Source organism: Passer domesticus, chromosome 7 (genome assembly GCF_036417665.1).
Source record: "Passer domesticus isolate bPasDom1 chromosome 7, bPasDom1.hap1, whole genome shotgun sequence".
Taxonomy (NCBI): Eukaryota; Metazoa; Chordata; class Aves; order Passeriformes; family Passeridae; genus Passer; species Passer domesticus.
Genome location: NC_087480.1, coordinates 44,150,666 through 44,164,591, shown reverse-complemented (window position 1 = coordinate 44,164,591; position 13,926 = coordinate 44,150,666). Strand labels below are relative to the sequence as shown.

Here is a 13,926-nt window from a genome sequence, read left to right as displayed (position 1 = left end):
AACCTATTGCACTCCCGTTCCACCCAGAAGCTGCTACAGTCTCCATTCCTCTTTGCAGCAACACTTCCTTCTGTAAATGTTCAGTATTGTAAAGTACTTATGTCCTTGAAATTTCTAATTAAATCCCAAGGAGACTGAGGAGTCTGCAGATGCAACAAGCATTAATTCAGTGGTCTCTATTGTCAAGAAAGCAGTCAATGTTTAAGTGCATTACAGCCATTTATCTTTTTGTTATCCAGGAAATTTCTATAGGCTTCTGATGCAAACATTTTCAATAAACATTAAAATAAAATCACCGGAGCAGTTTGGCTTGTGGAAATTCTCCCAAAATTGAGAATTACCAACAAACAGAGGTGCAATCTCACTTCTAATTGTATCAACACGGGTGTGAGTCATACTCACAGGAGCTGTGAATGTGCTGTGACTTCATGTTGCTTCACTGTCTTCACTTCCTATCTCCTAACAGTGCATGTCCTGGAAGTGCTCTGCCACATGCTTGCTTCCCCAGCACTGCATGGATATTTCTGCAAAAACAATTCTGAAGAGCTAAAAACCCAACTCTCTGCTTCTATGACCAGTAGATCTGGAGAAACTAGTCTCTGCCCAGTGATCAACTTGACCTTTGCCAATACCACTAAACAGTGCTCCAGGAATTAGCAGGCTGATATTTTGCCATAGACACAGCATTTTCTGTCACATAACAAAAAAAGACATTAGCTTCTTAGATGACCAAGTCAATCATCTTTGATTAAGATGTGTTTTTAAGCTTTTTTCTTGAAAAAATAATATGCACACGGTTTATGTTTCCTATTATATCTAGAGATATATTCTGAATTCTCCTTTGGAGGCTTCAGTAGCTATAGAATAAGTCTTGATGACAAGAAATTAAGAAAGTGAAGAGTAGGACTTGCTAGAAGAATTTATGCAGCTAACGACAGAATACAAGACTTCAGGGTCTGAAAGGGTAAAGCAGAACTATTTATCTGTCATGCCACATAGAAAAGATTTCTGAGCCGATTTATTGCTTAGCTTTTGAAAGATCAACAGTCACACAGAAAAAAAATCACTGTTTTCTTTTCTTCTTTCCAGAGCTATAAACCTGTATTTCAAAAGCCATTGTTGAAGTGGAGGATTAGATGAAAAGGCTGATCCCTGACTCAGTTTTCAAGGGCAGGTCTCATGCTACTTAACCCAGGAATTTCCCCAGTTTTCTGTCGCATTCTATGCTGCCATCATCTGGCTCTTCTCATAAAATCTGACATTTTCTAAATCTCAGTTATCTCCAGACCTGAATTTCTCTTTGGGTAAGAAACTTCAATGCTTTTCATGATGATGTCTCCTGGTAATTTACCTTTTCTCAAGCAGCAAGCATCTCTCTGCAGCTTCCCCCGCCAGAACATTTACCCAGACTCTGGGCTAGGCATGCAGCTGCCTTTGCCTAACTGAATACTCAAGATGGAGGGAGGATATTAATTTATGTGTCTGTTCATACTCCAACATACTATTCTGATTCTAAATCACCTAGATGAGATTTCTTGACATCTAGCCAGTTACTTCAAGCCTGCCAGCCACCAGAATCTTGACTATGCCATCCTAATTCAGGGAATGCAGACATTTGGTCATGGAAAACACCTCTCCTCCCACAGTAAAGGGAGTTACCAACTCTCCTAGTGATTTGCTTAAATATAAACAGGTTTACTTGCTCCAAGGCAAATCTTATCTTATGCCTGATGGGGCCAGTGACAAAACAAAGGTGACAGAAGCTTTCCAGTGGGCTTACATGGATCCAAGGCCACACTGCTTCCAAGACATCACAACCTTCACCTCCTTCTCATGCATCTAGCAGCCAGAGTACCGTGGAAGATACAGAAACATTCATCCGGCTAAACTCTGGAATTCTGATGGCAGGTAAAACTCCAAGGGAGCTGTGAAAGCATTGGCACTAATACAGACATGGGGAAGAACAATACATACAATAAACTTTGCTTCATCTTTAGATTGCAGCATACCATTCTGGGTTCTGAGGAAAGGCTTTTCCTGGAATATTTCCAAAGCTTGGCTTTTTGTCTACTCTGATCTTCACAGAAGCCCTCTGTCTCTGTGCATGCCAGGCAAACGCTTGCCTAGCCAAACATGCTCTGCTGCTTTGTGTTCCTGTTAAAGGATTCACCTAACCTGTTCTGTAGGTAACAAGGATAGGAGAGCAAGGCTGCCTCTCTGCTGCCCGGCCACACCCCAGCTCCAAGAGCAAAACAGAAGGATGCTACAAAGAACATTTCTGGCGTAGATGGAACTGCAAACAAGCAAGCACAGCACATCCCTCTATCACAGCACACATCAATCAAGGCAGGCAGTTCTTGACAGGACACTAATCAATCAGCACAGGGAGGCAGTAGCATGGGGAGACATTCCAATATGTTTTCCTTCATTCTTTTTCCTGAAACAGAAGGGGCAAGTTAAATAAGGCTCTGCTGGAGCTTGTGATGCACATTTTTCAGGTATGGTAATTACTGCATACAAAGAAGACTTTGAGGCCTATAAATTAGAATGAACATTCTGGGGCAAACCAGAAAAAAAAGGAGCGTATTTACATAGGGACTCTAAGGAGAAATGAACTTAAAAAGAGAAAAGAAGATGGGAAACTTGGTCTCAGAAACAATAAAAATTTCTGCTTTGTTTTAATTTACACATCCAAGTCCTGAGAAAAATCTACAGAATGAAAATTGACGTTAAATAGACACTTCTCTAATGGACAAAGTAGAAACATGCCTAGTATTTGGATACACAGAAGTGACCACTTATTTTGCCCGAGTACTAACTTCAAATGGCAGTGTGCTAAAACTTACAGATTCTGTATTTGCTATTTATTTTTGCAATGACAGAACAGAAGTGGGACAAAGTGGCTGGACAGCTGTATGAAACCTCCATTCTGAATTCAAATCTGAATTGGACCTCACCCAATACACGCAGGTCTTGAGCACCACTACATGCATCCCTTAAAAACCTTCACTTCTCTGAATACTTGATGAATGTCTTCTGCATCCTGGCTGAACTGGGCTGAGACTTTCAGATCCACTTGGGAGCTGGCAGAAGTGAAACTGGGCTCCCACAGTTTACAAGAAGTATCAATACTAATGAAGCAGAACAGAAAGTAAATATGTACCTTTAAAAGTACTAATGTCAGCACAGTTAAATATTGGAGGCTTGAGGAAACACCTTTCATACAGTTGCTGGTAGAAGAAATGCAGAGAAGCCCTATATTGGCCCTGTATAACATTGTATTTATTTCTTATACCACCAGTTTTCATATCCTTGACCTGTGTAACTGTAGAGTAAGAAGAAAATAAAGAAGCAAACCACATAGTAATATGTGCCCCATGTTCCTCTCTTGGGGATTAAACAAAACAAAGAACACTTAATTTCAATTTTCAAGCAGTCTCTCTGTGTTTCAGAAGAGTGCTGATGCCCTGTGATATCTGAGCAAGAAGCATTAGGACTGTAGACACTGCATTCCTCCTTGCTTTATTAATAAAACAATAATGAACTCAGTGGTGCAGAAGCAACAGAACATACTGCTATGAAGGAGACCTCAAAGCCCACTCAGCTGCTTCACTGGTGTATATTAAAATTAATGAGGTTCTGCTGCAGAAGGGGAGAGGTGTCCTTACAGGGGAATGAGATCTATGATCTTTATATTGCAGCACAACCACTGAGAAGCACAGAAATCTGCACAGCTCAGTCTCAGATAACAAATATCTTTCTACAGAGGAAGGCAAGGACAGGCTGAATATGCTTGCTATACATCTTGAAAGAGGGGATAGGAGAGTTTTTCATTTGCATCTTAAGCACCTTCCCACTAGTAAAAGCTGGATCAAGGATCTCTCCCTACCCCCCACCCCCAATTTTATAGCTAAGTGAGAAAAATATTGGCAATATTGAATGCCAGCCAGCAGCTGAGGCTGCTAACTCAGCCATTATAACCACAGTATTTAATAGCTGTCAGTGAAAGAGCCCTGATATTTATACATGGGAACATATACCTGGAGGTCAGCACACTTCATTAATATTTTTGTTTATGGCATCCTTCACAATGCTTTTGAGCTTTTCATGCTTTCAGTTAACAAAGCAAAATTTTAGGTTGGTAAATTATACAATTTTTAAAATGTTGTTTCATTAAGACAGCTCAGTTTTAGTCCAAATTATTCAAGGCTTCATTTGCCTGCAAAGAGAAGTTAATAACACGCTGCTACAATAGCATCTCTGTGAAACTTATTTCCTGCTTAAGAGCTCCAATAAGAAACAAAAGTTGCTAACATGTTTCATATCATGAATCGTGTCAAGTATTTTGTGAGCTCATTTCAAGCCGCTTGCTTGGACTGAAGCAAAGCAGAACCTCGGCGCTGAACAGTCTGACACGTATACAGTAAAATCTCACACTGGGCTCTGGCAGAGAATTGGTTTCCTTCCTTCTTCCCTTCTGACATAGAGAAGCGCAATTGGGTGTGTGGCCCCACAAAAGAGTGACTGTTAAGAGACATTTCCACAAGTGCTTCCAAGGCCAAAGAGTCAGACCACCTCTGCTAAAAGGAGCCATAAGCAGCCAGAGGCCATGCACACACCAGCAAGGACTGGGGCTCACTGGAAACAGAGCTGGGCAATGAGGCTGTTGGTGCTGATGACCTGACATGCTACCATGAATATTTCATTAGGGTTTACCTCAAAAAAAGAACAAATCTGGTCTCACTAGGGATTGAATGCAGCCAGTGAGCATTGAAAATGCTCTTGGAAAACATTGTCCTTTCAGTTTAATCTGAAAGATCCAATAAAGCACCCCAAGACTGCTCTACAGTATGAATCAAAGCACATTTACCAGGGACAAGAAGATTAGCTTCAGAAGCACATTCCTGATCTGAACTAAACTAATCTAGATGCACTATAAGGTCTTCTGCATGAGAGCCTAACAGCACAATATAGAGAGAGGGAAAAAATTATTTTGTACTATGCTCAGACATGCATCCCTGAAAGTGGAATCAGGATGCATCTTCCAAAGTAAAGCGATGCTATGTAAAAGCCAAACAGATAGGCCGGCAATTTTTAAATCAAAGATAATGGAAGGAAGCAATTTAAGGTAATTTTACTCCCTTTAAGAGTAAAAATTGCTTTTACATTTCAATCAAATGAGAGCATCTATGCAGCATAAACTACAGAGCTAAGCACCAAGCAGTGTGTCCTCTAGTGTCTTGGATGTTTCTCCAGTGGCATTCAGGTGACAGAAGAAAAATCAGGATTTTTTTACAGGCTTAAGAGCTTTGATATTCTCAGTCTTTTTTTTTTTCCTTTTTAATCTAATCGCACAATATTAATTTAAGATATTTTGACAAGCTTCAATGGAAATAAAATTCATTTTTATTCCACCAGAAATTAAATATAGTAACAAAACTCCAAAACAATCTATTCTCGGCACCCTGTGAGAGACTAGAAAACAATAGCAAATGTGTATATTTATCTGTAAATGCTTACTTAAGAATGCTTACTTAAGAATTTCTTTCTTAATTAAGGAATTTCAAAGTTACTAATGTCAATGGTGATCTGGTGCCAAACAAAACACAATTTTTATTCCCTGCAGTTGCTCAGTTCTTAGTGATCATGGGAAATATTTGCAAATCTGTAGAGACTTCAAGTCAAGCTGTGAACTTAACTTTCAATATCTAAATCTTTTTACCCAATTTTAAGGAAGTCTAAACACATACAGTTCTTGACTGATTTAGGTGGCACTACATGAGAACTACATAGAAAAGTTGAGGTTTCACACACTTGGCTTCTGCCTCTCAGACCTGGCCATTAGAACCCAAAATAATGAGGCATAAATCATTAGCTGCCCTGAATGGTTCCGTTGTTTTCTGTTCTGGTTAAACTGGACAACAGTGAAAGTTATGATACCATAACAGAGGAGGGAAAAGAGTTCTTTTGCTTTGAAATGGTTTGGGTTGAAATTTCAATAGAAGCAAGAGTCAGAAGAAAGTAATCAAGAAAGTATCATGACATCTATAATACTGTGTCGCAGTTCTGGAAACAAAAATTACCTCTTCAGACAAACAAAATTCCTGTAATCCAGCAAATAATATTAATTTCAAGACAGATCCCAGAGACAAAAGTCTCAGTATAACATAAAGCCAAAGTGGTCAGTGGTCCTTAATGTACATGTGTGCATAGATTTGATTGTAGAGCACTGACTGCATGATCCTGCCTTATGCACCACATAGATGCAGACAATGCTTTCATGAATAAACAAACAAAAAAATTATCTTATTGAGGTAATTTTCTTACCAAAGTCTGGAAGGTTCATCTCCACTCTTTTCTCAGTATTTGTGTAAGTTCATTACCTTCTCATTCTGGTTTTAATATCATTTAGGCTTTTTTAAAATTTTTTCTCTAAATTGACCAAACTACTCACAGTATACCAGAATTAAACTGTTTTAACACTTGAATATGGCACACGGTAAGTCGTTATTAAAAATGCATATCTAAGGGACACATAAAAATGATATCATTAGATCATTATTTAATTTCTCAGCCTTTTTGAAATATGCTGAGAGGCTTGTAGCAAAAAAGCAACTCCATGCGTGTATTTTCAGAGATCATCCAGAAAAACAATTCCAGACAGAAATACTCACAAATGAGGTGTAGCGGCCGCCAGAGGGAGAGCTGGCGGCGCCAGAGCCCGGGGAGCTCGGCAGGGGCTGCAGCATCTCTGCCTGCACCGCACACACACAGACACACACAGCATCACTGCCTGCAGCACACACACAGACACACACAGCATCACTGCCTGCAGCACACACACACACAGACACACACAGCATCACTGCCTGCAGCACACACACACAGACACACTCCATCACTGCCTGCAGCACACACACACACAGACACACACAGCATCACTGCCTGCAGCACACACACACAGACACACACAGCATCACTGCCTGCAGCACACACACAGACACAGACACACACAGCATCACTGCCTGCAGCACACACACAGACAGACACACACAGCATCACTGCCTGCAGCACACACACAGACACAGACAGCATCACTGCCTGCAGCACACACACAGACACAGACACACTCCATCACTGCCTGCAGCACACACACACACACAGACACACACAGCATCACTGCCTGCAGCACACACACACACACACAGCATCACTGCCTGCAGCACACACACACAGACACACACAGCATCACTGCCTGCAGCACACACACACACAGACACACACAGCATCACTGCCTGCAGCACACACACACAGACACACACAGCATCACTGCCTGCAGCACACACACACACAGACACACACAGCATCACTGCCTGCAGCACACACACACACAGACACACACAGCATCACTGCCTGCAGCACACACACAGACACAGACACACACAGCATCACTGCCTGCAGCACACACACAGACACAGACACACACAGCATCACTGCCTGCAGCACACACACAGACACAGACACACTCCATCACTGCCTGCAGCACACACACACACACAGACACACACAGCATCACTGCCTGCAGCACACACACACACAGACACACACAGCATCACTGCCTGCAGCACACACACACACAGACACACACAGCATCACTGCCTGCAGCACACACACACACACACAGCATCACTGCCTGCAGCACACACACACGCAGACACACACAGCATCACTGCCTGCAGCACACACACACACAGACACACACAGCATCACTGCCTGCAGCACACACACACGCAGACACACACAGCATCACTGCCTGCAGCACACACACACAGACACACACAGCATCACTGCCTGCAGCACACACACACACAGACACTGCTGACAGCCGGTGGAACTCCAGTGCACAGAACTCCTTCTCAAGGAAATGTCTCTACAATCACAGCATTTGGGTTCCTCTGTAATCTAAAGATGCAAATCTCGACTAAAGGAGGTGATGCTCAGTGCCATTAAAAATTAGTCTTTTAACTGCCTTTAAAATTATTTCCTTGCTAGAATTTAACGTATTTTTCTTATCTTTTCCCGGAGAAAAGATAGGGCAACAGTGAGGAGAATAAAAGCATCTGTAGGAGTTTTACCCGGCCAAGTGAAGAAAGGACACCTACAAAACCATATTTTCCACTTATTTTTTGTTTGCCTACCCAGAAGATGGGAATAAGTCAAGAAGGAAAGCTAGGAGGTGGTACCATGACAGAGTTCACCAACCTTCAGTCCCTGCTGGTAGAAGGCCAAACTCTGTGACTAGTGAGCCTCAAAAAATGAGTCTCTCCCTATCAGCAAGGAGCAGACCTTACTTTGAGCTGGTAATCTCAGCCAGGAGAACCTCTGGGAACTGGGGCACTCTGCTGCAGAACACAGCTGGGATCAGACAAGTCACACAGACTTGGTCACAGACTGCCACTGGTGCTCTGTGCTCACCAAAGCCTGGGCCAACCAACTTTGACTCATATTACAAAACATATAACAATATCCCAGCTGGCCTTTGAATATTTCCACAAAGCAAAGAGGTCTCACATTGCCAAAATAGAAATAATTAAAAAGACCACACCTTTCTGTTATAGTTCAGAGATTTACCAGTCCCTGAAACCTCCACTGCAAAGGCGCTATGGTCCCTCACATTTTTGACATGTCCACTATCTCCCTGCTTCCTTAGCTCTTTGGTCCTGACATATCAGTTTAGGGAAGCAGGTTTTTCCAGATTATTCCATTTGTCTCATATACAGCTTGAACAGTTCAAAATGAATATTCCTTTGGCCAAGTGTCCTGAAGATTTGATGGAGATATTCTCTGTTACTGAAGTGTATGTTGAATCCTGCAGTCTGAGATATGGCTCAGAGGGCATCCTGCCAAAAAACAGAGCCATTTTCCCTCTCATTCTTCCCACACAACTAAATGGATAAATCGAGATGTCAAAAATTGACACAGGAAAATCCAACAGGTGCCACAAAATTATTGCTTTCAAAGCAATTTTGCATGAAACAAAACATGTACTGATTACACATCCAATATAGCATTCTCATTGTATCTCTAAGAAAATTCCCTGTTCACAAAAGTTCCATTTTAGAATGCATTTGCTGTGCCTTTTCCTGAGTACTGTCAAGAAACAATTTCATTTAAAACAGCTCACCATATGAAAGTTTATCACTTTTTAAAAAACAACCTTTAGCATCTGCCAAGCATTTTTATCTTCCAGAAATTACAGTAAATCACAGCCTTTACCTCACCCGCTCATTTAGCTAGGATATGTCCAGAACAAAGGGCCACAATAAATGCCACAGTGAGGGCTACACCCACTTATAAATCACACAGCCCCAGGTCTCTTAGTTAGCAGGTTAAAAATTTACTAGATTTTAACTGACATACAAGACAAGTAGGTCCCTTCAATGACAACTGATTTATCAGAGGAAAAGTCTTTAGCAAGTACTGCTTAGCCCACCATGGACTTTTCTAAAATATCTGGTTTTATCTGTTTATCTTAGCCCCAAAAAAGACTTCACCTGGATAGACGTGCATGAAGAAAGCACAATAACATAGCATCAAAAGGATTTATAGTTTCAGACTTTGCTGCTTCCAGTCCTCTACTTTGTTGTCAATTGCAAAGTGGTGCTGATAAATGTGACATCAAAATGCAGTCTCACACTTTGGTTTCTGAACATCAACAACAAAAAAGGTAAGGTCACTATTTCTTAAAAATCTATTTTCTTAAGAAATGTGTCTATCAAAATCTGCCTCTACATAGCATTTTCATCCTGCTCTTCATTCTGCTTGTCTTATTTACTAAAAAAACTCTCCTAGTTTATACATCTACAGTTATTATGTGGATCTGGAGTATGAGTTCTTGTGCTTTCAGATGTGGGAGGAAAAGACAGAGAACAATTTGTATGAATGAAATATAACTTCAATGTATTTGTGCCAGCTTACAATGGATGAGTACCTATTTCAAAGGTAGAGCTACACAAATCTTAAATTATATATGTGCCTGTGACTGCAGCTGTTCTTGAGAGACAAGGGGAAATGGTGAGAGAGGATAGAAAGAAGATGGAGAAGAAAGAAGATGGTGTTATTGAAATGTAGGTGTGTTTAATCTAATTGTTCTAAACCTACTTCTGTGACGTTAAATAGTATTAGAGAGTGACTTTGAATACAGAAAAATACAGTGATCACTGTGCTGATCGGGCCATCAGCAAAACAGCAATGCATAGCATTAATTTCAATTTACATAGATACACAGATCCTGTGGTTTGGCCTTAATTTAAACCAGACTTTTTCACGGTCAGAACTAGAATAATTTATTTTAATATGCGGGTCTAGTTGGCCAATTCTAGTTGTTTAAACATTCTGTATGATCAGGAAAGGCATCAAAAAGCACTGTGAGGAAAGTCATCACCAAGTAACAAATATATTTACATATAACAAACGTATAAGCAAATACTACTTCTGCTTTGCTCTGTGTGTATTCTTCAGACCTCAGAACTATATCCAGCAATGGACTGCATTATACACCCCTACACCGAGTTTCCTGCTATCTCATGTGATGATTCCATTATCAGAAGTCACATTCCCATGAAGATTTTGTCTGACCTAACTACTCAGTCCCTAACCTCCATAAATTACAATTCCTGCTCAGCTTTTTGCACTCTCAAAATTGGTTATTTCACCTTTCAAACACTCTAGCACCTTAACCTTCTCTTTAAGTTGCTGAAAAAAGGTAATTTTAATCTTCTCCTTCTTGCCTCTCTAAATGATATCCTCAGATTGAAATAAAAGGACAACCCCAATTTTCTCTGTTGTATTTTGCCCCTCCCCAGCCCCTGACCTGTCAATAGATGCCTGCACAGACAGAAATTTTCTTTTGCATGGAGACATTTCCCCTGACCATTTACCTTTCTGTCACACCCTGCTTTAATAGTGGTACACAGAATATTCATTTCAGATTTAAGTCTCAGAGAAGAAAATTAACCACAGTGATTTTTGCCTGCTTTTGGTAAATGATAGCCTTGGACATTCATTGTTTTGGGTCTGTTTTGGTGAAGATATTTGTCTGTTTTAGGAAAACAAGCAGATGAAGTAGGAACTGGTTGAGAAATTACCAAGTTTCTCCCACGCTTTCAGTATAGCAGTTGGTGTTCATTATTTCATTTCAATCATACACATAACATAAAATATGGGGCTTTTTTCCTTCCATGTGTAGAGTTACAAATCAAATTAAAGTGTTCCCGTGCAGTTTACCTTGGAATGTAGAAACTCATTTCCACTGTCAATCAATCACCATGCACATCACAACAGAAATTTTGATGCTTACACCAGGTACCCAAACATGCTGTGTGAAAGGACAAAAAGATGAGAAAGGAAAATCAAAGTTCATCAGTGTGGTAGGAATTCTAGGGCACTTTGCTGAACTCTGAAATCTACCCTACTTTAATGGTGAAGCTTGCACATGGAATTGGTGGAATGACATTTTCCACAAACTTCTAAAAACTATTGGCATAAAATGGGTTTAATCTCAGGATACCTGTCTCAACAAAGAACTCCTCCACTAAATTTCTGGGAGAGGTATTAAGCAGATGCAGGGTAATGTAGTGAAGATTTTTATTGACTATTCTTTTAAAAATATCACTTATCTTAAAAATTACAATACATCCAACCTCAGGCACAGAGAATGCTGAAATCAAATTCTGGCAACTTTAGTTCAAAAAATGGCCATTGATTTCCATAGCCTTTTTCCTGAGGAAAAGACATATAAAGTTGTCTCAGTATTTGTCTGCTTCTGTTAGCTAAATATCATGGTAAATTACTCTCAGAAATCCATGACCTAGACAAACATAAATGTTTTCCAGATTTTCAGTGCTATAGTGCCATTCTTTTTCTAGTTTGCTTCAGAAAAAATTTTTTAAAAAAAATCCTGGTGGGACTGTGTCAGAAGTGACAGAACATGGCTCTGCAGAGCAAAAGGCAGAGGGCAAACAGCAGCCCTGTGGCTGCCTGGCACTGTCTGTGTCACCCTCAGCCTGGGACTTGTACAAATCAGTCACAACCAGCTCTGCAACTGATAGCAGGGTTTGTGTGCACACAACAACAGGCACCTCTATGAGCTCACTAATTTAAGCACTTGGAAGCAGGAAAGAAAAGGCATAATAGTCTTGCCATGGAAGTCTGAAGGTAAAAGGGATCAGGGCAGGGGAGGAAGGCTGGACTGACTCAGAGTGACAGCAGTAACAGCCTCTTCCGCTGTGGTCTGCCAGTGCACACAATTTCCAGCAGTGCTGCAGAGCTGGACTCAGCAGGGGTAATCACAGCTCAGCACCTTCCCAGCTGTTTCCAGGTGGTATTTTTTGTAACAAAACAGAGTAACTTCATGAAAGCATTTGAATCAGAGTAAGCTGGTACTCACTGAACACGATCACAACTTAAGAGTGATGCTTCTATTTGTTTAAAGACACTTCAAGTTTTGAAATTCCAGTGGGATTTCACAACCTTCAATGGAAATACAGTGTCAGATTCTCCAGTATTATGCATTTCCATACATGCATGTCACTCCTAGCAAACACTATAAAGGAGTGGCTATAGGGTATTTCTTACCTATAGTTTTCTACATGTAGCACCAAACTTCCCTTACTATAATTTTAGAAAGTATTCCTCTGCTTATGCTAAAGCCAATACACTTGTCCTGTTCCTTTTAATTCCTGCACACCTTGAAGTACCTTTGTCCATACTGATTACTAAGGAGGTTCCAGAGCCAGGTTTCCTGGAGGCTGATGGGAGGCAGTGAGGATGAAAGGGAAGCTGCCAGTGAGCAGCACTTACCTATTAGCCATTAGCTAGGGAGACTCCCACTCCAGCTGTTGCCTGAGAGAGATTTCAATGGAAAGATTACCCACATTTGATAAGGAATATTCCCAGCTTGGGAAGGACTCATGATTAGTAGATGGTAATAATATTAGTCTAATATTTAAAGTGTGTCAAGCAGTGCAAACAGGTTAAAATGTTTCATTATGGATTCATTAAGGTATAAATTAACTCAGTGGTGCTAGGCTGATAGCTTAATTCTCAAATTTATATGTAATTTTCTACTTTGGATGAGCCAGGCATTGATTGAAATAGCCAACATAGACCTGTGAACAAATAAAATTAGGGAGGAAGAGGTGAATTTTTTCCGGGTTTACTTTATAACCCTGTATTTCCTTTTAATCTACAATATAGTCCCTGAATTGAGCATACCAAAAGAATTTTCAGGTAATTAACACATATAAGAAAGACTTTGCAGAGATCATTGACACAGCAACACTTGACAGGCCTGCCAATGAATGTTCTAATGAAAACAAACACATGGAAGCTACTGGAAGTTCTCTCTCAAAAATATCTGCTGGGGTCCAAACATCAAGTGATGGGTGACTTGCCACACACTATTCCTACAAAGCAACCATTTCTAGCAATCACATAGTCTATATAAATACGCAAATAGACTTATATGAAACAGGATATTTTGCTGGTATTTTTACTTGTACTTTTCTGGCAAATGCCACATAAAAGTTACAGAAAAGCATGGTTCTCTCTGTAATACATATACATAAATGGAATTACCATTCAGTGAATAATCCATTCCTATTCCTCATCTGATTTTAAGGCAGGGAGATCACAATATCTTAACATTTAACAATGAAATGTGGTCTGTCTAAAACTTGTTACAGAAAGTTGGAATATTTTTTACATGTCCATTTACTTATAGCTTCATTTGTGCAATTCTATTTTTAAATGTGCAAAACTGCCTTAACTATACAGTTATTCCATACAGTCAATGAATCTGAGAAGTAACTCAAGATAGCAGCATTTTCTACCGTGAACAAAATTCTGTGCAACTCTGGCTGTAGA

The 13,926-nt window shown here is 40.3% G+C and overlaps 1 protein-coding gene and 1 long non-coding RNA gene across 2 annotated transcripts in view; one reads left to right on the top strand and one right to left on the bottom strand.

Moving 5' to 3' along the window:
- The window catches only part of LOC135305036 (uncharacterized), a 112,565-nt gene that overhangs the window by 66,659 nt on the left and 31,980 nt on the right, over positions 1-13,926 (bottom strand). The gene's annotated exons all lie outside the window — the stretch shown is intronic.
- The window catches only part of PALMD (palmdelphin), a 46,137-nt gene continuing 41,607 nt past the window's right edge, over positions 9,397-13,926 (top strand). Inside the window, exon 1 of the mRNA XM_064428150.1 lies at positions 9,397-9,727. Within this exon, the coding sequence (XP_064284220.1) occupies positions 9,684-9,727 (44 nt within the window). The 5' untranslated portion in view covers positions 9,397-9,683. The remainder of the gene's footprint in view (positions 9,728-13,926) is intronic.